Source organism: Borostomias antarcticus (genome assembly GCF_949987555.1).
Source record: "Borostomias antarcticus genome assembly, chromosome: 10".
NCBI lineage: Eukaryota > Metazoa > Chordata > Actinopteri > Stomiiformes > Stomiidae > Borostomias > Borostomias antarcticus.
In genome coordinates, this window is record NC_140243.1 from 11,080,249 (window position 1) to 11,105,248 (window position 25,000).

The window sequence follows — 25,000 nt, forward strand, 5'->3', positions numbered from 1 at the left end:
TTGTGAACAGTCCCCCGGGCACACGGCCCCAGTCCCACTCGCACACCTGCTGGTAATTAACCTGCAGCTGCCGAGGTGGAGCCACCAATCAAGACGTTTAGGCGGGAAATGAGTCAGAGAGAAAGGGAGGGAAGGAATAAATGGAGTGTGTGGGCTAAGAGAGAGAGAGGTGTGGCTTGGAGGAGCAGACCTCACATCCCAAGGAAGGGAAGAAGAAGAGAGAGAGAGAGAGGGAGGAGAGGAGGGCTGTTCTTTGGCAGTGTGCCTGGCTGCAGTGTTGTGTCCCTCACCTTTGCTTGCCAGCACTCAGTTCCCCTTCACTCAGTGTGTGTGTGTGTGTGTGTGTGTGTGTGTGTGTGTGTGTGTGTGTGTGTGTGTGCGCGCGCGTGTGTGCGTGCGTGCGTGCGTGTGTGTGTCACATGACATCTCTTAGCGGTAATAATGCATTCTCACCTATTAATATGTTCTGGATCAGAGAGTCTTTCATCGATCCCCCCACCTCACCTTCTGACATTCCTCTCCTCCTCCCCCTCCCTCCTCCCCCTCCCTCCTCTCCTCCCCTCCCCTCCTCTCTCCTCCACTGCATCACTGGGAGGCAGCCATGTGAAACACCCTGATAGAATACCCTCAACTCTTCTCTCCCTGTCTCTCCTCTGCCTCTGTGTCCTGTTATCGTTCTCTATATATTCTAGGCTCCTCGTCTGTCTGGTAGCACGCTTACACACACACACAGACACAGACACACACACACAGCACACCTACACAGCACAAGACATTCATGGAAAGGAAATGAAAGTCAGGAAGCCTGGTCCCAGGCACTGCGTTATGTGACAGTGATTGTGTTCAGTAGATGTGATTACCAGGAAGTCTGTCTCTGGAGGCTAACTGCACCCAGTTATTACATTCCTATTATTGCCAAATATGATAACCTGCCACTCATTCAGACAGCATTTCCGTAACCCGCGCTGTGACAATGCACCTCGCCGCACACACAAACACATACACACATATACACACAAGCACACACAGATGAGACACACACACACAAGTTAGGCCAGGACTCTCAGACACACACTCACACACCCGCGGGGGCCTGGGGGAGTTGTTCACTTCATCGGAAGTGGAGAGGAAGCCCATTGGCCAAATTAGATTCCACCATTTCCTACCGGAGTTAAGCATCAATCTGCAGCCATGACCTTGGCCTATCACAGCGCAGCGTCTGGGCGCGCTAACAGAAGCTCTTCATCAGAGCAGCAAGACGAGGAGCTGTGTGGGGTCATTACTCACCTTCTATCTCTCCATACAGATCCCCCTCTCTCTCTCTCTCTCCACCCCCTATCATCTCCTCCTCTCCTCTTCAGGCCCTCTCCTTCCTTCCCCTCCGAATGAGAGACAGGTCATCATACTCAGAGCGCTTCGGTGGCCTAGCAGCTGGACAACCGGACTGTAGATAAATCCATGATTCACAACCACGTGTTAGTCCTAATCGTTGAACTCTGATGAATTGCTGATCACATTAGAGTATTGCTACAACACAAGTCTGGTGTTCACAATGTGTTTGTGAGTGGGAAATGAAGTCAGGAAGTCATTGGGTGCACCAACAAAGTGATGCACCCAATGACATTATTGACATTACTGACATTATTCAACTCAAATGTTCAGTGCTGACACCTAGAGAAACCATGCACATCAACATACTGTCCACACGCAGAGAAATGAACTTTCGTACACCCATACTCCCCTTAGCCGTATATGTGGAACATAGGTGTGTAGGATTGAGAGCCTTCAGTCTCTGAGCCGATGCCCAGCCCAAAGGGACTTCCACAGACGCCTAAACAGGTAATGGAATTCTCTCATTCGGAATCTATCAGCAAATAGCTTTTACCTCCACATGGATAGCACAGTTACCTCGCTTCATACAACGGGTAGTTCTGACCTCGCAATCTGATTGGTTAAGTATATGTTACAATATACTATGGGCAAAGCCTCTTTATCGTTCTATGTGAAATATTACTGCGGCAATTATTACTGCCTGTAAAAACATTTGTTCCATTGTGTAACGGTTGGTTAGAAAAATGTAAACATTCAGTGTCAGTTTTGAGTTCTATCCGTCCTGTAGCCTAGCACTCTGGTTTATCGTCACCACTTTTGCAACTCGCAGTTGCACAGCAAAGGTAGGCTACACTTCGTTCATGGCTAGCTAGGTTGGTCAGCAGGATTAGATTGGTTGCTAGGGCTCATTGTTCGTCGCTTTGAAACTCCATAGCAACCTGATAGTTTTAGGAACTACCTTTCTTGGCAGAGTTCAGTAAAATCCATATATTTATCCCATCAATGTTTCCCAATGATGTAACCGTTGTTTAAAAGCAATAACTCACTCAAAGGTTGTGGTATATGGCCAATATACCACGGGTTGTGCTGGTCGACTCGGCTGGATATAGTCATAGCCATTTTGTGTGCTTTCTGACCATTTCATGATAGAAAGAGATTTAGAAGATAAAGATAAAACCAGAGATATGAAAAGCCTGTTTCTCTATATCCTCATTGGCTGTCTGTGCGCATCAATGATATTGGATTTTTCCCCTTGTGGATTCAGATGAAAGATAAGATTGCACTGCTGCAAAGAGTTATGAGCATCTACACAAACAAACACATACCTGACAGACAAAAACATGTTGATAGTATTTCCATCCCAGCTTTAGAGATCCATTTGGCTGGCTACATTAGTGAGTGTAGCAGCACATTCTCTGAGCTCTGCAGCAGACGAGACAACAAGACCTGACTCTCAACATCCACAAATCAACTGTTACCATGGCAGCCATTGAATGATGAACCTGGCGTCTGTGGGGTGAGGTGTGTGTTGGCGTGTGTTTCATAATTGCAGAGTCATAGAGAGGCACAAAAAGGCAGAGGGAGAGAAAGAGAGACAAATGGACATACTGACAGACAGACGGAAGGACAGATAGACAGGCAGACAGACACAGACAGACAGAAATATAAGCAGATTTAGACAGACAGAGACAGACAGGCAGACAGACAGACAGAAACTGTTCAGTTCATCACAGCCATTAAAAAGAAGCTCAATCAGGAACAGCCGAATAAGCAAATACATACGCACACGTTGATACAGTATGCACACTTACTCACACAAAGACACACACACACACACACCTTGTTCCTGTCACACACACACACACACACACACACGGGCCTCATTTGGCGAGGCTGAGTGCAGATGTAATGACTAGCAGGGCTTTCTCTCTGTCTTTTTAATTGCTTTTTTTTCACTCCTCGATCCCGACTCCCAGTCATCCCTCCCCATTTCCCCGCAATCCATCTGTCTGCCATCCGACAGCAGCGAGCCCACAGCCCGGAGAGTGTCCTTCAGCGCATCACTGGATCACACGGGGGGGCGGGGGGGCAGTGTTGTCCAGCAGCCTTGAACAGCAGCACCCAGCCCCGGTGATTGATACTCCAGGATGGACGGCTATCTAACCGGCCCTGCCCAGCGCGCGCGCACACACACACACACACACAGCCACACGCACGCACACACACACAGACAGACACACACACACAACACACAGCCACACGCACGCACACATACACATACAGACAGACAGACACACACACAACACACAGCAGCACGCGCACACACACACACAGACACACACACACACACACACACAGACTGTTGTCAGACTAGCCCAGCTCAAACCTATGCATACATCTCCTTCTCTGTCTATAACTCTTTTTCTCTCCCCATCCATGTCAGACTACATCCTGATATATCCATCCATCCATCCATCCTATAGCCATCCATCCATCAATCCATCCTATATCCATCCATCCATCCTATATCCACCCCTCATACAGTATATCCATCCATCCTATAGCCATCCATCCATCAATCCATCCTATATCCATCAATCCATCCTCCATCCATCCATCTTTTGGCTCTCTGTGGTGTGTGGTCTCTCGATTAGCAGCTCTCTATGGTGTATCTATGGTGTATGGGGGCACCATCCTCTCTTTCTTGACTCAAACACGTGTTCATTTGAGGGGTTTCCAAATGCCCAGAGCAGCTCCCCCCCCCCTCCCAACAAGACTCAAACACAGAGAGTCACCCCCCCAACAAGACTCAACCACAGAGAGTCACCCCCCCCAACAAGACTCAACCACAGAGAGTAACCGCCCCCCCCCCAAACAAGACTCAACCACAGAGTCACCCACCCCCTTCTCAACCACAGAGTCATCCCCCAACAAGACTCAACCACAGAGTCATCCCCCAACAAGACTCAACCACAGAGTCACCCCCCCCCCCCAACAAGACTCAACCATAGAGAGTCACCCCCCCCCAACAAGACTCAAAAACAGAGAGTCACCCCCCCCAACAAGACTCAACCACAGAGAGTCACCCCCCCCCCCCAACAAGACTCAACCACAGAGAGTCACCCCCCCCCAACAAGACTCAACCACAGAGAGTCACCGCCCCCCCAACAAGACTCAACCACAGAGAGTCACCGCCCCCCCAACAAGACTCAAGAGTCACCCACCCCCCTCTCAACCACAGAGTCAAACCCCCAACAAGACTCAACCACAGAGTCATCCCCCAACAAGACTCAACCAGAGTCATCCCCCAACAAGACTCAACATCCCCCAACAAGACTCAACCACAGAGAGTCACCGCCCCCCCCAACAAGACTCAACCACAGAGTCACCCACCCCCCTCTCAACCACAGAGTCACCCCCACAATAAGACTCAACCACATAGTCACCCACCCCCCTCTCAACCACAGAGTCACCCCCACAACAAGACTCAACCACATAGTCACCCACCCCCCTCTCAACCACAGAGTCACCCCCACAACAAGACTCAACAACAGAGTCATCCCCCAACAAGACTCAACCACAGAGTCACCCACCCCCCTCTCAACCACAGAGAGTCAATTCCCTCCAACAAGACTCAACCACAGAGAGTCACCCCCACCAACAAGACTCAACCACACAGCCCCCCCCACCAACAAGAATCAACCACAGAGGTCCCCCCAACAAGACTAAACCACAGAGTCACCCCCCAACAAGACTTAACCACTGAGAGTCGCCCCCCCAACAAGACTCAATCACAGAGAGTCAACCCCCAACAAGACTCAACCACAGAGAGTCACCCCCCCCCCAACAAGACTCAACCACAGAGAGTCACCCCCCCAACAAGACCCAACCACAGAGAGTCACCCCCCCCAACAAGACTCAACCACAGAGAGTCACCCCCCCCAACAAGACTCAACCACAGAGAGTCACCCCCCCCAACAAGACTCAACCACAGAGAGTCACCCCCCCAACAAGACTCAACCACAGAGAGTCACCCCCCCCAACAAGACTCAACCACAGAGAGTCACCCCCCAACAAGACTCAACCACAGAGAGTCACCCCCCAACAAGACTCAACCACTGAGAGTCACCCCCCCAACAAGACTCAACCACAGAGAGTCACCCCCCCCAACAAGACTCAACCACAGAGAGTCACCCCCCCCCAACAAGACTCAACGACAGAGAGTTACCCCCACCCCCAACAAGACTCAACCACAGAGAGTCACCCCCCCAACAAGACTCAACAACAGAGAGTTACCCCCCACAACAAGACTCCACCACAGAGAGTCACCCCCCCCCAACAAGACTCAACGACAGAGAGTTACCCCGCCCCAACAAGACTCAACCACAGTCACCCACCTCCCTCTCAACCACAGAGTCAAACCCCCAACAAGACTCAACCACAGAGAGTCACCCCCCAACAAGACTCAACCACAGAGTCATCCCCCAACAAGACTCAACCACAGAGTCACCCCCCCAAGAAAACTCAACTACAGAGTCACCCCCCAAACAGGACTCAACTACAGAGTCACCCCCCCCCCCCCCAATAAGACTCAACCACAGAGAGGTACCCCCCAACAAGACTCAACCACAGAGAGTCACCCCCCCAACAAGACTCAACCACAGAGAGTCACCGCCCCTCCCAACAAGACTCAACCACAGAGTCACCCACCCCCCTCTCAACCACAGAGTCAAACCCCCAACAAGACTAAACAACAGAGTCATCCCCCAACAAGACTCAACCACAGAGTCACCCCCCCCCCAACAAGACTCAACCACAGAGAGTCACCCCCCCCCAACAAGACTCAACCACAGAGAGTCAAACCCCCCAACAAGACACAACCACGGAGAGTCACCCCCCCAAGAAAACTCAACCACAGAGTCACCCCCCCAACAAGACTCAACCAGAGAGTCACCCCCCCCCCAACAAGACTCAACCACAGAGAGTCAAACCCCCAACAAGACTCAACCACAGAGAGTCAAACCCCCAACAAGACACAACCACAGAGAGTCACCCCCACCAACAAGATTCAGCCATAGAGTCACCCACCCCCCTCTCAACCACAAAGAGTCAACCCCCCAACAAGACTCAACCACAGAGAGTCAATTCCCCCCAACAAGACTAAACCACAGAGAGTCACCCCCCAACAAGACTTAACCACTGAGAGTCACCCCCCCAACAAGACTCAACCACAGAGTCACCCCCCTACAAGACTCAACCACAGAGTCCCTCCCCAACAAGACTCAACCACAGAGAGTCACCCCCCAACAAGACTTAACCACTGAGAGTCACCCCCCCCCCCAACAAGACTCAACCACAGAGAGTCCCTCCCCAACAAGACTCAACCACAGAGTCACTCCCCAACAAGACTAAACCACAGAGAGTCACCCCCCAACAAGACTCAACCACAGAGTCACCCCCCTACAAGACTCAACCACAGAGTCCCTCCCCAACAAGACTCAACCACAGAGAGTCACCCCCCAACAAGACTTAACCACTGAGAGTCACCCCCCCCCAACAAGACTCAACCACAGAGAGTCCCTCCCCAACAAGACTCAACCACAGAGAGTCACCCCCCCAACAAGACCCAACCACAGAGGTCCCCCCCCCCCCCAAGAAAACTCAACCACAGAGTCACCCCCCCCAACAAGACTCAACCAGAGAGTCAAACCCCCAACAAGACACAACCACAGAGAGTCACCCCCACCAACAAGATTCAGCCATAGAGTCACCCACCCCCCTCTCAACCACAAAGAGTAAACCCCCCAACAAGACTCAACCACAGAGAGTCCCCCCCCCAACAAGACTCAACCACAGAGAGTCACCCCCCCAACAAGACTCAACCACTGAGGTCCCCCCCAACAAGATTCAACCACAGAGGTCCGCCCCCCACCAACAAAACTCAACCACAGAGAGTCACCCCCAAACAAGACTCAGCCACAGTCACCCCCCCCCCCCCCACCACACAGAGTCAAACCCCCAACAAGACTCAACCAGTCACCCCCCCCAACAAGACTCAATCACAGTGAGTCAAATCCCTCCCCCAACAAGATTCAACCACAGAGAGTCACCCCCCCCTAACAAGACTCAACCACAGAGTCATCCCCCCCAACAAGACTCAATCACAGAGAGTCACCCCCCCCCCAACAAGATTCAATCACAGAGAGTCAAATCCCTCCCCCAACAAGATTCAACCACAGAGAGTCACCCCCCCTAACAAGACTCAACCACAGAGAGTCACCCCCCAAAAAGATTCAACCACAGAGAGTCACCCCCCCAACAAGACTCAACCACAGAGAGTCACCCCCACCCCCAACAAGACTCAACCACAGAGAGTCACCCCCCCAACAAGACTCAACCACAGATAGTCACCCCCCTCAACAAGACTCAACCACAGACAGCCATCCTCTCCCACTCTCCTCCTATCTTTCTTTCTCACCTCCCTCTCAGACGCACACACCTGACGGATTCCGCTCTCGTGCTCCGTTCCGAAACCCCACCGAAGGTCAGCCTCCGTCTTCTTCTCTTCCTCTCTCTCTCTCTCTCTCTCTCTTCTCCTGGTAGAGACGGTATCCTGATCGGCGGACGGGGGGCGGACGGGGGGGGGGGGGGCTGTAGAGTGTGTGTACCGCAGTGGAAGCACACAGCTTGTAGCTCGCTGGCTGTGCAACCGAGGTTCTGTCGGCTGGGAGAGCAACACACGGCACTAGCGCTGGCGGGGCTAGCGTTAGCTCGCCCAGGGAGGCTCCCACACCGCTCCACTCCACACACAGCAGCAGCACGGCACAGAGTCAGCAACCTAGTCGCTCTCTCTCCCCTCTCCCTCTCTCCCTCCCTCCCCCCCACCACCTCTCTCCAAGTTACCACATTCCTTCTAATAGCGTCATCTCTCGCTACTCTCCTCTTCAGGGGGGCTGGTTTTCGGGGGCTGGTTTTGGCGGGTTAAGGGGTGTTAAAGGGGGTGAGGTGGGTTCATGTCCTTTTCAGGGATTTCCTGAGCGCTCTCTTTGAATGTCCAGACACACACACACACGCACATGCACGGACACGCACACACACAAACACATGCATACACACACACACACACACACACACCACTACTCTGGATGACAGGAGCCCTAGAAGGCAGTCAGGGAGGAGGAGAAGGAGAGGAGGGCTAGAAGATACCAAATCCGCACTCCTCTGCCTCTGTCGTCTTCCTGTATCATCCTGTATTCATCGTCCACCAGCCTAATGCCCTGAGAAAGACAGGCTTATTCAGCCCTCCAGAACACCAAGATTAGCCCCGACCGAGTCCTCACACCCACACACACACACACACGCACACACACAAACACACGCACACACACGCACGCACACACACACACACACGCACACACACACGCACATACAAACACACACACACACACGCAGACACACACGCACACAAACACACGCACACGCATACACACGCACACACGCACACACACACACACACACGCACATACAAACACACACGCACACGCAGACACACACACAAACACAAACACACACGCACACACACAGAGCAGGACAGACAGGGAGAGATAGACGGGGAGCAGTGTTAGGTAGAGCAGAGCTGTGATAAGGGGATAACCTTGTATCTGATATAGATCTGCAGCAATCTACTGACTAGCTACAGACTCTGCAGAACCCCACCACCACCCTCCCCGGTATCTCTGCCATCAACGCTAAACATGTTGTTTCAACACTAAAAATGTCATTTCCATTCACACTCCTGATGGTTGCTATGGTCACTGCAATAAACCTGCCTGTGCTGGTTCTGTCTGCCGTGGCACTGACTGATTTTGGGTTGTCTTCATGTGTGTGCGTCATGTCCAGGGTGTGTATTTGTACATCAAGCTGCCTCACGCTATAGAATCAGGAGATAGGCTCCTGTCCTATGGGGCCACTAGGCTCGAGAACCATTGGTTGTCAAAGCTACTTACTTACTTGTGTGTGTGTGTGTGTGTGTGTGTGTGTGTGTGTGTGTGTGTGTGTGTGTGTGTGTGTGTGTGTGTGTGTGTGTGTGTGTGTGTGTGTGTGTGTGTGTGTGGGTACTACTTCTCTACAGATCCATACACCTTGACGGATACACACAGAGCACTTATAATTAAAGTTGAATACATCTATAGGAAAGCAGCTGGCAATTCAGTCTCTAGGTGATTGGGTCATGGTGGAGTGGTACTCAAACCCTCTATTGGCAGTTCCAGAGTGGGCTGTTGGGGAACGATAGAGAACTGAAGGAGCTGACAGTCATTTGAGGGAGAAAGCCTAGATTAGCGGTGAGTAATGGAAGCTGGAACAACATTTAGGTGTAGGAGAACTCCTCTATCAAGCTCCTTTATCACACCGGTGCTGTCACACGCTCATTAGAGGCATCAGAGCATGTCATTAACGCACACACACACACACACACACACACACACACACACACACACACACACACACACACACACTGCCATCCATGCCTGTCTCTCTGATTTTCTCCATCTTTCCTCTTCTGCTTCATCATCACTTTATCATCACTTTACTTTATCAGTTTATCTATTTCTCCTTTGATCTCCATTCTCAATCTTCCTTCCCTCTCTCCTCCCTCCCTCCCTCGCCTTCACTCCCTCATGTCCTCTCTCATCCCTCCCTTCCCTTCTTTACCCCCTCTCCTTTCCTCTCCACCTCCCTGGCATCTTCCTCTCTCCCCTTTTCTCCCTCGTTCCCTCCCTCCTCTCTCTACCTCTCTCGCTCCTGGCTGTGTCTGTGTCTCCTCTCCCTGCCTCTGTATCGCCTCAGTGACGTCATGAGAGACTCACTATCCCAGCGACCGTGGCCCCGTCCCTCTCCAAGCCTCGCCTCGCCGCCCTCGACCACATCTGACTCGCATCCGTATTCCGGGCCATCAGCAGTTGCCAGGAGCGACAAGATCACCACGGCGGCGATGAGGTCATCTACGATGACATCACTCAATACAGGGAACTGGTCACTCTGGGAACAGGACAGCGAGGCCACACACCTACCTCTTTCATGATGATCTATCCCCCTGGAGTTGCACCACGTTGTGGTGCAGAGTGATGACATCACCATAAAGAACGAAGAGTACAGTAAATTAATGGGGCAGTTTATTTAGATTTTTCGGTTATTTGGGACCTTACAAATATTGTCTGTTGATATGCAGCCATACACTTGCCAGTTAAAGGATAGGGTTATAGTAAGAAATATTTACTGGTGGACCTTTTTAACTTCTACAGTATAATAACCCTTCTCTTGCAGGACTCAGTTGCAAGCTTTTTTCTTGTTTCCGCAGACGTACAATATCTGCACCCTGTCTATTGTTGTATGTTTATTGTATGCACCAACAGTCCAGAACAAAATTCCTAGTATGTGTACCTGGCTAAAATCAATCTGATTATGATTATGATCTGAGGGACACATTCTCTGTACTGTATGTGTAGCCTAGCAACAAAACCCTCTTCAGTGTCTTTGATGCCGCATTGGTCAAAATGACCACGTGCTGGTTAACAGGTAGCACTCTATAGCGATTACTTTTAATTGTCAAAGATAATGACTTTTAATTGTCAAAGATAAAGATGTCCACTGGAGGAATTACCATCAGATCATATCAGGAATATACTGCCACATTGCCAACATAGATTTAATTTCTTCAGATCACCTTAAGAGCCCCAGGGTTTAGAGCTAAATTAATAAAATTCACCCTTAACAAACCTCTTTTCCTGCTGGGAGGAAGGTAAGAGGAAGTGATGACCCCATTGCTCTCCTTTATGTGGCAGGTTGTCGTTTTTGAAATGCTGCAATTTAAAAGGAGACACTGGTGTTAACAAGACTTCCCTGGATAAATGCTTCCCTAAAGAACAACACAAATAATGCTGTTAAGACCTAAGACCACGGCGCCAGGCTCTGGCCATTCAGCCTCATGGCACCGTTCCCTGATGACAGTTCATGACAGTTTTCAGGTTGTGCAGAAGACTTAAAATCCTATTTTATATACCAAAGTCATGGTAACAGTTTAAGCTCATATTGTAGTTTCCTAAAACAGTAACTGTGTGTCATGCCTAGTAGCAACAGAAGCATTTCTAAAAGAGAAATACAGTTCGCTTTGCTCATGCCTACTTAACAACACTGATTTGTGTGCCTGACAAGGCCGATTTGCGCAGGCGCCATTGCAGCTTGTCCAAAAATGGTTCATCCATAAGTGTCCGGAATTTGCCAAATGTTGTATGTCCTGGCTGGCTCCATGGGAGACAAGCTGCATACAGTATCTATGAATCACGTACATAATGTACCCCACTGTATCTTTGCCTCTTGGGCAAAACACAACGTACCTTAATAGCATCAGAATGTCTCATTGGGATCAGTCTCAATGTAGAAATTATTTATTTGATGTATTTGATGTCATTCATGTTAGATGAGCAAAATGGCATCAATGCATCCAAATGTACTGTAGTCTTACAATATGATATGGGTATGATTTCATGTAGTATGTTGCCTTTGCACATACTGTACAGTAAACACGTAATCTATCAATATTTAAAATTTCCATCAGAAAGCTTTGTCAGCTTCCTCCTAGAGGGTCAATACTGTCCGTTACAGCACTTCACAGCCAGCTAGAGACATAGATGTAAGTAAACCTCTCTCAGTCTGTGGTCTTGCAATAAGTATTCTTTCTGAAGGCATTTAAACCAATGGTTATTATTAATAAGTAATTTAGTGAGGCTTGAGTGACCGTTACGTTTCTCTCCTTCAACTACTTTACCTCCATGTTCTCCCTTCATCCCTCTCTCCCCCCTCCCCTCTCTTCCTCTCCTCTCTTCCTCCTCTTCTTCCTTCTCTCCTATCCTCTCTTCCCCTCTCTTCCTCCCTCTCCTCTCTTCCTCCCTCTCCTTTCCACTCCTCTCTTCCTCTCCTCTCCTTCCCTCCTTCTCCTCCCCTGTGTTCTACCCCAGAACATCTATGCCGACCCTGATGAATGCGCTGCTGAGCACCACTGTAGGTATTCAGCAGGGCCTCCAGGGACATGCTGGTCTGTCTGGCTGGTCTCTCTGGCTGGTCTCTCTGACTCGTCCCTGTGTGTGAAACCACCCAGAAGAGGGAACCCCTAGAGACCCTGAGGGACTAAAGAGCCGCAACACAGAGCTGCTACGCCAAACTAGAACAGAGCTGCTACGCCAAACTAGAACAGAGCTGCGGCACAAAATCAAAGCTACAGCTTTTTCTACACACATTCCCTGTGGAATGTGGGAATGTTGTTTTGTTATGCTTTTGTAAATAACTAACTATGGCATTGTGGGAGGATTGTAGTAATAATATGTTTATACTGTAAAATTATTTTCAACAGTTTATAAAAGATGTATGTGCTGTAAGAGAACATTGCTTCCATGTACGCTTAAGCATATTTCTTAGCATAATACTGTAGCTAATCCAATCAATGCAATAGATTATTTCATGTGTTCTCTTTGACCACTATAATATAGGAAAATGGAAGGGAACAACTTGAAACTGAATAAATGCTGATATAAGACACTATGCCTTCTCTGTAACTATTTGTGCACTTTAGTCATGTCTCTCTTATGAGGTATTTAGCCCTATTAGCCCTATGTTTACTGCTCTATATATGTTCTTAGCCAATTGACAAACACTTTCCAGGAGCTCGCTCGATCGTCTCGTTGAGAGAAGTCGGGGAAGAATTTTTACAGCTCACTTTTCTGGCCCCCGGGTGAAACCTCCCTAACTCCCCCCCCCCCCCCCCCCCCCCCCCACCCCCATTCCTCTCTTGCGCTATACAATAAAGTTTGATTTTTGATTTTTAGAGTTAGTTATGTCTCTGTATCCACTTGACTTGAGGCCTTGCATTTATATTTTTTCTAGATTTTTTCTCATTTTGATTTAAGACTGGGTTTTTCATAGTTGTACTACCTCTACTGCAATATTCTACTTTTTCTATTTTCATTGGTGACAACAGTGAGGACACAATGTCAGGAACAAACAGTAACCAACTACACAAGTCTGCCTTGATAACACAAGTTCTCTACACTTACAGTATATAGAGAATGGCTGGGGCTCAGGAGGTAGAGCAGGGCCCTGTACTACGAAACAGGATTACGGGGTTAGCGCAATAACTTCAGGTTCAAGCCTGGTTTATCCGTACCACGAAGGTGGTTCACTTTTCACCGTGCTATATCGCCACGGTAACTTATGCTGCCGAGCTAACCTGCTCCGGGGCAGGTTAAGTTCCAGATTTTCAAAACGTATGAAGCACTGCTCGCTGACCGATCAATTCACTTCGAAAAAGGCATATGGATGTTAAGATTCGGTAACACTTTTCAATAAGGGTACATTAATAAGCATTAGTTAATGAATTATTAAGCATTAAGTAACAGTTAACTAATGTCTCTATTAACCATTTACTCATGTTATTTATGTTAACTAAGGTTAACCCACCTAACCCTAACCCTAACCTTAACTAAGGTATTAATTAATATTAGTAACCTAACCTAACCCTAAAATAAGCATTAATTAACAGTTAACTAATGTTTTTTGTGACCCTTATTGTAAAGTGTGACCTAAAAGTCTATATGGAACTTCAGTGTGCGAATGAAAAAATAATCTGCAGTGCGCGAACAGTGAAAGGTTCTTAAGAACACTTTTTACAAACCGACAAACCCTTTTTGGCTTTCCCCAATATCATATGAAAAATAGCAGAATGACAGCTGCTTGAGCCATATTTTGCCTTGTGCATTTACAGTCGTAGACTGTAGACTATGAACTGCCTTGCGTTTAGCCTACCTGCAATTTCGTGTAGGCTGTGGGTGATGCGGAGAACCAAGTAAAAACACAATTTTTTTCTCTTTAATGATGATTTATTATTACTTATATACATACTAAAATTAAATAAATGTTTGTATGTATATATGTACTGTATAAGTATATATTTAAACTTAAATATATACTTTTTCCCTGTAGGCTTAAAGCCTACTTCTCCACCTCGAGCTTCACTTTTTCCATCTTAATAGCCTGTTTTAGTTCCTCTTGTATAGAGACATCACATTGTCTACTCCAACCTGAAACTATTAAAAACTATAGCCTACCTTTGCTTTATTTAAGTGTCCACTGCCAGTCTAGGGGTTGCAGTTGAAAGAATAATATTGATATAGGCTACAATTGCTTTACACGCCATAAGAATAGGCATAGCCCAATGATCTAGCCTACTCGTGTTCATGTGGAGGATAATGATAAAACATAGGCAGTATTTTTCCAGCTTTCCTTCCTGCCTTTGGCAGTAGCGACTGTGTTGCGCCAATAGTTCATATTTCTATAATATTGCTCCTCTTGTGTGAAATGCGGTGGACAGAACTTGGTTATGCGTATTGTTTGCCTTGTCCATGGCCCCCAGTGAGCAATTTTACGTTGATTAGACGTCTAAACAGCGTCTAAATGGCCCATAGACATCTAGGCTAAATCAAAGCAAAATTTTGGCAAAATTGGAAATTGAAACGTCTATGTTTCAATGGCATTTCAACGGCTATATATAGACGTCTATATATAGCCGTTAAAATGCCGTTGAAACATAAACGTTTCAATTTCCAATTTTGCCTAAATTTAGCTTAGTTATAGCCTAGACGTTAAAACACCGGTGTTTAAACGTCTAGGCTAAAACAAAGCCGAATTGAGGTGAAATTGGAAATTGAAACAAAAGTCTGTTTCAAACGGCATTTCAACACAGAAATCTGTAAGTGTATGAGGGGTACAGATTTAAATTGGCAAGTGTATGATGAGAACAGACTTTTTTGGAGCATATCAAACATGTTTGATATTTTTGAGCAGATTCTAGATAGCAATCAATCTTGTAGTGTAAACTCGTCACTCGTTGGTCCAGTCGTTAAATGTGCGATACCCAGTTTTTCAGTTGTCATACAAAAATCATCAGAAGCCAGTCGTCTAGTGTATACTCCCAGTCATTTCATAATCTGTTAAGCTTGTGAAAGTCTTCTAGTGTATCCGAAGCTTTACATTAACATTCTGTTAATTCTGTTATAAACAATGTTTATAGCTGGCACTGCCAGCTCTGCCTGGGGCCTGCTTCAGGTGATCTGCAATATTGGACCTCGCCTCCACCTCTGTGACCTTTTTAAGGTTCATGACTGCTTCTGTAATTAAAGAATTACTTTTTGACAGAAGAATCCCATTTCAAACTTTATTTAAAGCAAGAGTTAGGAACACAAGAAATTGTGGCTTGCCTACTATGTGCCAGAGAAAAGGTAATATGCTTGAATGTCTGGCGCCCTGTAGCTCTCGTTCCTATACAGATTGTAGAGCATAATCGTTGTATTGATTTGATTACAATGTAAAACTTACTAATGTCTGTCCGCTCCGAGTAGGAAATGAGTCCTTACCCCAAGTGAAGGAGTTCAAGTATCTGGGGGTCTTGTTCACGAGTGAGGGAACCATGGAGACGGAGCTTGGCCGGAGAATCGGAGCAGCTGGTGCGGTTCTGCAGTCGCTTTACCGCACTGTTGTGAAGAAAAGAGAGCTGAGCCAAAAGGCAAAGCTCTCAATCTACCGGTCTATCTTCGTCCGCACCCTCACCTATGGTCATGAAGGATGGGTCATGACCGAAAGAACGAGATCACGGATACAAGCGACCCTTCTCCGGAGGGTGGCTGGGGTCTCCCTGAGAGATCGGGTGAGAAGTTCAGTCATCCAGGAGAGACTCGGAGTAGAGCCGCTGCTCCTTTGCGTCGAAAAGGAGCCAGTTGAGGTGGTTCAGGCATCTAGTGAGGATGCCTCCTGGGCTCCTCCCTATGGAGGTGTTCCAGGCGTGTCCAGCTGGGAGGAGGCCGCGGGGTAGACCCAGGACTAGGTGGCGGGATTACATCTCTGCCCTGGCCTGGGAGCGGCTAAAGATTCCCCAGGCAGAGCTGGTTGATGCTGCCAGGGAAAGGGATGTCTGGGGCCCCCTGCTGGAACTGCTGCCTCCGCGACCCGACCCCGGATAAGCGGATGAAGATGGATGGATGGAACTTACTTATGTTGCCCTTAAGTTATCATAACGGTAACCTAATGCCACTATAGGAGCCAAGGCACTTTAGATGTGGTTTGAATTAGGATAGGACCTATACTGTATATCTATTGTTGCCTACATAGATTACTTTCTTATATTTTCTTAATTGCTCCAAATAATATTCAAAGATAATTTGGTTAGAATATTCATAAGGAATGTCTTTGAGTATATATAAGCTTAGGAAACATTTTAGTTTATCTCAATGTTAATGTTAGAATAATAGGGCTACTGCCGCTTTAAGAAGCCGGAAGTAATTGAGCCTGCACTTGTCTGTGAGAGACAGCGGTGTTTTTGGTTATTTGGCTATACAGTTTACTTACCGTAGTCGTAGTAGTATTCTATTTGATTAGGAATCTTACTTTGATTGCTCCTGTAAAAGGATTTCGCTGTGGAACTTCAATAAAGCGTCTTTTTATATTCATTTTACATCGGAGTCCCGTGGAAGTTTTCTTCAGAAGAATGCACTACACACGAGTAGCTAACTTAAGCTGTGGAACGAACCGTCGGCCTTTACAGCCACTGACCCAAAACTATTTAGAAGCTAATAAACTGCAACAACTGCTAAAGGTGCATCATCGTTGTCGTTTCCGAAAACTAGGTTTGGACACAGCTGACAGCCATTCGGCTAACGTGACCTAGCTAGCATAGCTATTACCGAATGGCTTATGCCAGCTGTGTGGTGGCACAACACATCATCATTGTGGCTAGCGAGTAGAGCAGCAGGTTCTGCTGGATTTTCCTCTGGCTGCAACATCATTGAACGCGAGAATCATCAAGCTAGTATGCAATCTAAATATAACCCTTATGAGCAATACCAAGAAACTTGTCGAACACTAGCTATCTAGCAAGCGAGCAGTATAGGCTGTCATGGAGCTAGCACCAGCCAGCGATATCTCAAAACAAGTCAAGAAGGGGGTATTTCGATAAACTGATTACATTTCGAGAATCTACATAGTTACGTTCTCGCCTGAACTGCTAACATTTTAATAGGTGACATAGCACCCGGCGTACAGAAAAAACCACAACAGTTGAGTAATTAGGTGGACGAGGCATGAACAACTTGTGACACCAGCGGCTCATGGATATAACCCAGTGCTGGCGGCTGCGGTAACGCTTCAAATATGAACTTTTCTCAACTCCCAACGCGAGCAACGCGATGCAACTGAACCACAACGCAACCACAATTAAAATATGCACAACGGTGTTAGGGATCAGGGTATGATCGGATAATCCGTAATTCATTTGAAACCACAATCAAAAAACGGAATTTCTGATTTTGTATTTGAAACCAAAAGTGGAAAAACTGAATTACGAACATGTATTTCGTTGGCCCCAAGCCGACGCGGTGAGATGGAACACTTTCAGTTTCGTTTTTTAAACGTGAAATGAACGGGCTTTCCTATTGTGAATGATAAACAAGAGTTTTTTTCTGCTCCTCTTGCTGCCCCCCCCCGAGATGCCGCCCTGGGTGGCTGCCCATGTTGCCCATGCCAAAATACGCCACTGGTTGGGTCAATGAATGGTACCAGCTAGCAACGAGATTGGCAAATCGTTTCGAAATCAAAATTTGACCTCACGTATGAGCACAAAAATGCTTTGCTTAGCTCTGAATCATTATAATTAAAAGATTTATAGAAAAAATAGTTTTTTTATGGACAAATTTAACTAATACTTACATTTAAAAGGTACCTCTACTCCGGCTGGCTCCGCAAGATGATCCTATGACCAATGGAGAATGGCGAGTCCTTGAGTAGCCCTCATTTCTGTAATGTTAAGCGTCCAATTCCCCCAAAGCTGGTGAAACTCATATAAATATGTTCTTCTCTACAGTGTTCAAAAACCAAACATGTATCTAAAACGTTAGCGTAGCTTTGTGTCATAGGTTAGCTAGCTAATGTGTTAGCTAGTTTCATTTACGTTCATAACTTCGACAGCATTGTTCGTTGACAACAACATATTTTTGTATTCACCCATAAATACCCCTTCAGATACCCAGTTAAGGAATTTGTACAAACCTGCATGGCAAAAGGACAGGGTTTCCAACTTGCTCCACTGAAAATTAGATGGAACTGTAAATTCAGTGGAACTGAAAATTCAATTGTGCATGCGACACAACGGTGTGTGTCGCATGCAGGAGACTTCCTCAGTTTGCCTCCCCCTCAAGGCTCTTTGGAACATGGCACTAACCTGTATCCTGCTGCGCGGAAGGACATGGGAGTAATCAAATATGAAACAGAACTATTTGTATCGGATACTCGAGTATCTGACAAAAAAAAAGAATTGTCTTCGAGTCTACTGCTAGTCCATCGTGTTCATGTTTGCACATGTTAATGCATTGTAAAAAATATATATGGGTAGTAGTCTAAGCAGGTCTATAGCAACATTGAAATCACTTCTTGTGCTCAGATAATCCTCTACGCTAGCCTACATGACTTATCTGGTGCATATCATCAACAGCATTTCAACTTCATCCAGGACAAAAAGGGTAGAGGTTTCGATCGGATGAAACGGGTTCAGACACAGACCACATGCATTTAGCATGTGAAAACCACAATAGGCCTATGCTCTATGTAAGCACAACTAGCGATTCATCAAGACAGATTGATGAAAACAACCGTTTTGCGGCAGAAAATTGATTTTTAGAAACTGCATTCTAAGTGCCCCGACCACCGCCATTACATGGATATACTGGCTCGCGCTGGATTTTAAATTTCTTCTACATGCCTCCGAACTACACCAAAGTGATCTCGGTGAGTCAAACATCTTATAATATGTCGTAAATAAGGTCCAGGTTGTCAAAAACTAGCATTGTCCTTTAACAAGTTGATAGCCACCGTCGTGGTACCGTTTTTCCATGATTGCTGTTGTCCGGTTTACTCCAGTGAGCTAGCGAAAAGTTATCCTGGATATGTAGCTTCGTAGTACGGGGCCCAGGTCGTCCAATTTCAGTTTGATTTCTAAAGTGATGGAATCAAACCTGAATTGACCCCAACCCTGGACAACAGGTTGGAAGTGGTAGCCATAGAGATATATGGCTACATAGATATATTAGAGAGACAGAGTTTAGGCCTCTCTTCAGAGCTCCTTTGTCCTCTACTGTTGCATCATCTGAAAAAAATCCCTCTCTTTTACTCATTTTCTCACTCCCTCTATCCCTTCAAACAAAAATGCAATTAGTGTCACTTACAAAAAAGGTCTGTGTTTTATTAAAGGAAAGTTAATTAACCTTTAAAGGCTGATTCTATGTGCCTAACACCAGGGTGGTGATCACAGGTCAACTAGTAACACGCACACATACACACATACACATAACACACACACACATACATTTGTACACACATGCATACTGTACACGTGTGCGCACGCACACACACACAAATACAGGCTCACTAAGCGAAGCATTAAGAGTTTTAATTATCAGAGTTTCAGACTCTACATAATATGAACAGAATACCTTCAACATCCAAAACTAATTATTTGATCTTTCTCTCTCGCTCTCTGTCTCTCACTCACTCTCTCTCTGTCTCTCTCTCTCTCACTCACTCTCTCTTTGGTCAGAGCAATTCTAATTAGCGCAGAGAAGAGTAACAGGATTTGTGAAGGATTTCCAGAATTTACTGGAAAAGGCACATGGCCTGTGAATGTGCGTGTTTGTGTGTGCGTTCTAAGGTAATTATATTTCTAGGCAAAGCGGGCCTGTGTTCAGATTCCATCCTGCTGATCAGACGTGTCCAATCACGGCCAAGATCAGAACGCGCCATAAAAGCTCATTAATTACAGACGGTTGCCGAGCGACTGTGAATGGGGTGCAGGGGGGAGGGGGAGGAGGGAGTGAGGTATGGAGATGGAATGTCTGAGCTGTAATTGAAAAGCCCTGCTGCTGGCGTGTGTGTGCGTGCGTGTGTGCGTGTGCGTTTAAGGGATGAGCCAGTCAGCAAGCATTGGGTTTGGGGGTCATGGGGTAAATGTTGTTGCCCATCTCTGCTGATGAAGGCTAATACAATGTCTTGCACGGGGAGTCACACACACACACACACACTGTGACAGAGAGACGGGGACGCGGGGGAGAGTGAGTGAGGGAGAAACTGATTTCAGGACAGGGAGGAGCAGAACCATCCATCAGCAAGAGGAATAACACGCGCTGAGATGAGAACCATAGCACAATCCCCCCCCCCCCCCCCCTGACCCCACTAGAACACAGACCACCACCCCCTGACCCCCACCAGAACACAGCCCCCCCCCCCGACCCCCACCAGAACACAGATCTTCAAATCATCAACACCCCACCAGAACACAGATCTACAAATCATCATCACCCCACCAGAACACAGATCCACATCATCACCCCACCAGAACACAGATCCACATCACCACCCCACCAGAACACAGATCCAAATCATCATCACCTCACCAGAACACAGATCCACATCATCACCCCACCAGAACACAGATCCAAATCATCATCACCTCACCAGAACACAGATCCACATCATCACCCCACCAGAACACAGATCCACATCACCACCCCACCAGAACACAGATCCACATCATCATCACACCCAACCAGAACAGGGATCCACATCATCACCCCACCAGAACACAGATCCACATCATCACCACCCAACAGAACACAGATCCACATCATCATCATCACCTCACCAGAACACAGATCCACATCATCACCTCACCAGAACACAGATCCACATCATCACCCCACCAGAACACAGATCCACATCATCACACCAGAACACAGATCCACATCATCACCACCCAACAGAACACAGATCCACATCATCACACCAGAACACAGATCCACATCATCACCCCACCAGAACACAGATCCACATCATCACCTCACCAGAACACAGATCCACATCATCACACCAGAACACAGATCCACCATCATCACACCAGAACACAGATCCACCATCATCACACCCCTGCCCTTCCTCCAGCCAGCTCTCCATCTCTCTCTCCCTGTGTCTGCTCTCTCTGTCTATGCCCCTATGACCTCCAAACAGAGGCGCAGTCCTGGGGCAGAATGTGTGTGTGTGTGTGTGTGTTTGTAATGTGTGTGAAAGGTCAAACCAAGATTTTGAACATTAGCTTCGACTACACTCCCAGTGAGTGCAAAAGGTTCAAAATCATGCAGCGACCCTTTAAGGGTGATTCCTCACTTCCATAGAGATAGGCCTCTCAGAGATAATCGGAGAGAACAACTTTAATTTCTCTCTCTGCGTTTTCAACAATTCCACCACTCTCCAAAAACTCATAATCTGTCAGCCTACTTATACAAATTCTGTCTTCTCTCCTCCCCTTTCCTCTCTTCCTCCCCTCTCCTCCCCTCTCCTCTGTCTCTCCTTTCCTCTCCTCCCCTGTCCTGTCTCTCCTCCCCTCTCCTCCATCTCTCCTTTCCTCTCCTCCCCTCTCCTGTCTCTCCTCTCCTCCACTCTCCTCCCCTCTCCTCTGTCTCTCCTCTCCTCCACTCTCCTCCCCTCTCCTCTGTCTCTCCTCTGTCTCTCCTCTCCTGTCTCTCCTCTCCTCCCCTCTCCTGTCTCTCCTCTCCTGTCCCTCCTCTCCTCCCCTATCCTGTCTCTCCTCTCCTCCCCTCTCCTGTCTCTCCTCTCCTCCCCTATCTTGTCTCTCCTCCCCTCTCCTGTCTCTCCTCCCCTCTCCTGTCTCTCCTCTCCTCCTCTATCCTGTCTCTCCTCCCCTCTCCTGTCTCTCCTCCCCTCTCCTGTCTCTCCTCTCTCCTGTCTCTCCTCCCCTCCCCTCTCCTGTCTCTCCTCTCCTCCTCTCTCCTGTCTCTCCTCCTCTCCCCTCTCCTGTCTCTCCTCTCCTCCCCTATCCTGTCTCTCCTCTCCTCCTCTCCCCTCTCCTGTCTCTCCTCTCCTCCTCTCTCCTGTCTCTCCTCTCCTCCCCTATCCTGTCTCTCCTCCCCTCTCCTGTCTCTCCTCTCCTCCCCTATCCTGTCTCTCCTCTCCTCCTCTCCCTGTCTGTCCTCTCCTCCCCTCTCCTGTCTCTCCTCTCCTCCCCTATCTTGTCTCTCCTCTCCTCCTCTCTCCTGTCTCTCCCCTCTCCTGTCTCTCCTCTCCTCCCCTATCCTGTCTCTCCTCTCCTCCTCTCCCTGTCTCTCCTCCCCTATCCTGTCTCTCCTCTCCTCCTCTCTCCTCCTCTCCCCTCTCCTGTCTCTCCTCCTCTCTCCTGTCTCTCCTCCCCTATCCTGTCTCTCCTCCCCTATCCTGTCTCTCCTCTCCTCCTCTCCCTGTCTGTCCTTTCCTCCCCTATCCTGTCTCTCCTCTCCTCCTCCCCCCTCTCCTCTGTCTCTCCTCTCTTCTTCTCTCTCCTTCACATTTATGAGGTTCTTTCCACCAGAATAATAGGGTCAATATAGCTAGAGCTGAACCCTGCCCCCCCACCACACTCACACACATACACACACACACACATACACACACACACGCGCACACACACACACGCATGCATGAACGCATACATGAACGCATACATGAACACATGCACACACACACACATGCACACACACACTCATCCCTTTCATTTGACCCAGATGAATAAAACATTGCAGCTGATCACACCGCATCCTCAAGAGTAGACCAGCCATGCCCAACCCCATTCATATTCACACATAATGATAACATAGCAATGCACACACACACACACACACACACACAACCTCCTCCGCATCAGCCACATATTAATACGCACACCTGAATGTCATGGGGGTAATCAGGGAAAGTAATTGGTTCATACACTCTGAGATATTGGGATTTGATATGTGATTCATCTAATTTTCCCCACTCCCTAAATCATTACCTCAATCTCAGCCGATATCACATTTACAGTACATGAACATAATGTGTTCACTATTATATACGTGCACATCACAGCTAGGATCTCAATGCACAGTGCATGTAGTACTTATTCCATAAGGATCGTAAAAACTGATTTCCCCATTGCAATGTAGACAGTTCCATTAACGCCAGAACAGTGGAAGTTAAGATACACCTGATAATGTACGTTGTAAAAGAGTGCTATATAGAACCACTGGTACTGCATCTGTAACACTAAGGGAACCCTCTAAGTAGAAGGTTACACACACACACACACACACACACACACATACCATGGAAGCCTGCAACCAGACAATGATAGTCAGACCTTGTCGCTCTAAAGACATTGAGACTCCCCTCTCCCCTTTCCTCCCCCTCTCCTTCTTCATCCCCCTTTGATGAGTGTGTGTGTGTGTGTGTGTGTGTGTGTGTGTGTGTGTGTGTGTGTGTGTGTGTGTGTGTGTGTGTGTGTGTGTGTGTGTGTGTGTGTGTGTGCTTACGTCATTCATCTATCTGTTGGGTGTCGAGTAGTGTCCATTACGCACACAAGCCCTGTGTCAAGGACTGGAGCGCTGGCTCAATAGAGTGTGAGTGTGTGTGTGTGTGTGTGTGTGTGTGTGTGTGTGTGTGTGTGTGTATCTGTGTGTGCGTGTGTGCGTGCATGAACGTGTGTGTGTGTGTATCTGTGTGTGCGTGTGTGTGTGTGTGCATGCGTGCGTGTGTGTGTGCATGTCTGTGTACGTGTGTGTGTGCGTGCTCAGCCCTCTAGCAGTAGTGAACGAGGAGCAGTGCTACAGTGTGATTAAGAGTATCCTCTCTCCTCTCCCATCTCTGATTATCTGACACTGCAGGGGAGGCTAATGAACCTCAGCCTCGCTGACTCAAGAGTGTTTACATACAAGCACTGTAAACACACACACACACAGACACACACAGACACACACAGACACATGACGCATTAGAGGAGCATTTTAAAGAGTGGAATGAACTGTGTTATAAATCACAGATGCCAGCGAGATGTAAATATTTGCATGTGCTAATTGGGCTAATTAATGAGAGGCAGGAGACACAAAAGAAGGGACAGTGAGAGAGAGAGAGGGAGAGAGAGGGAGAGGGAGAGAGAAGAGAGATAGAGAGAGGGAGGGAGAGAAAGAGGGAGAGAGAGGGGGAGAGAGAGATAGAGAGAGAGGGAGAGAAAGAGAGGGAGAGACAGAGGGGGAAAGAGATAGAGGGAGGGAGAGAGAAGGAAAGAGAGAGAGCGGAGGCTGAAGTGGAAAAAAATAAAGATTGTTTTTTCCTATAACCCCAATGTTCAATTGTTTGTACCACAGTAGTTCAGAGTGTGGGTTCAGTTGTCAGACTCACAACCTTTCTTCATTTCAACATTGTCTCCATTCTTCAATAAATCCATCCATTAATCCATTGATCCAGAGATGAGTCGACTGTTGCTTTTTGCTCACGTTTATTCACCAAAAGTAAATATAACAAATAGAAAATGAGAAATGTTTGGCATGAGGCCGTGCCTGCTACTAAGGCTGAGGTCAATGATGGTATCTGCTGTACCCGCCTTCTCCATGCTGCGCGTTGCATGCACCCCTATATGCGGGAGCGCTCACCACCTAGAGGGGGGGCACAATGACACACACAAATTAGCCTCAAATCTGGACATAGACATAAACCTAAACAT

General features: G+C 47.6%; 1 protein-coding gene across 1 annotated transcript in view; it reads right to left on the bottom strand.

Annotated features, from left to right (window-relative positions):
• Nucleotides 1-9,540: 9,540 nt before the first annotated feature.
• oma1 (OMA1 zinc metallopeptidase) overlaps nucleotides 9,541-25,000 on the bottom strand; it is a gene marked incomplete at both ends in the record, with an annotated part of 54,165 nt that continues 38,705 nt past the window's right edge. Inside the window, 2 exons of the mRNA XM_084444477.1 lie at nucleotides 9,541-9,608; nucleotides 10,200-10,371. Of these exons, the coding sequence (XP_084300603.1) occupies nucleotides 9,541-9,608; nucleotides 10,200-10,371 (240 nt within the window). The remainder of the gene's footprint in view (nucleotides 9,609-10,199; nucleotides 10,372-25,000) is intronic.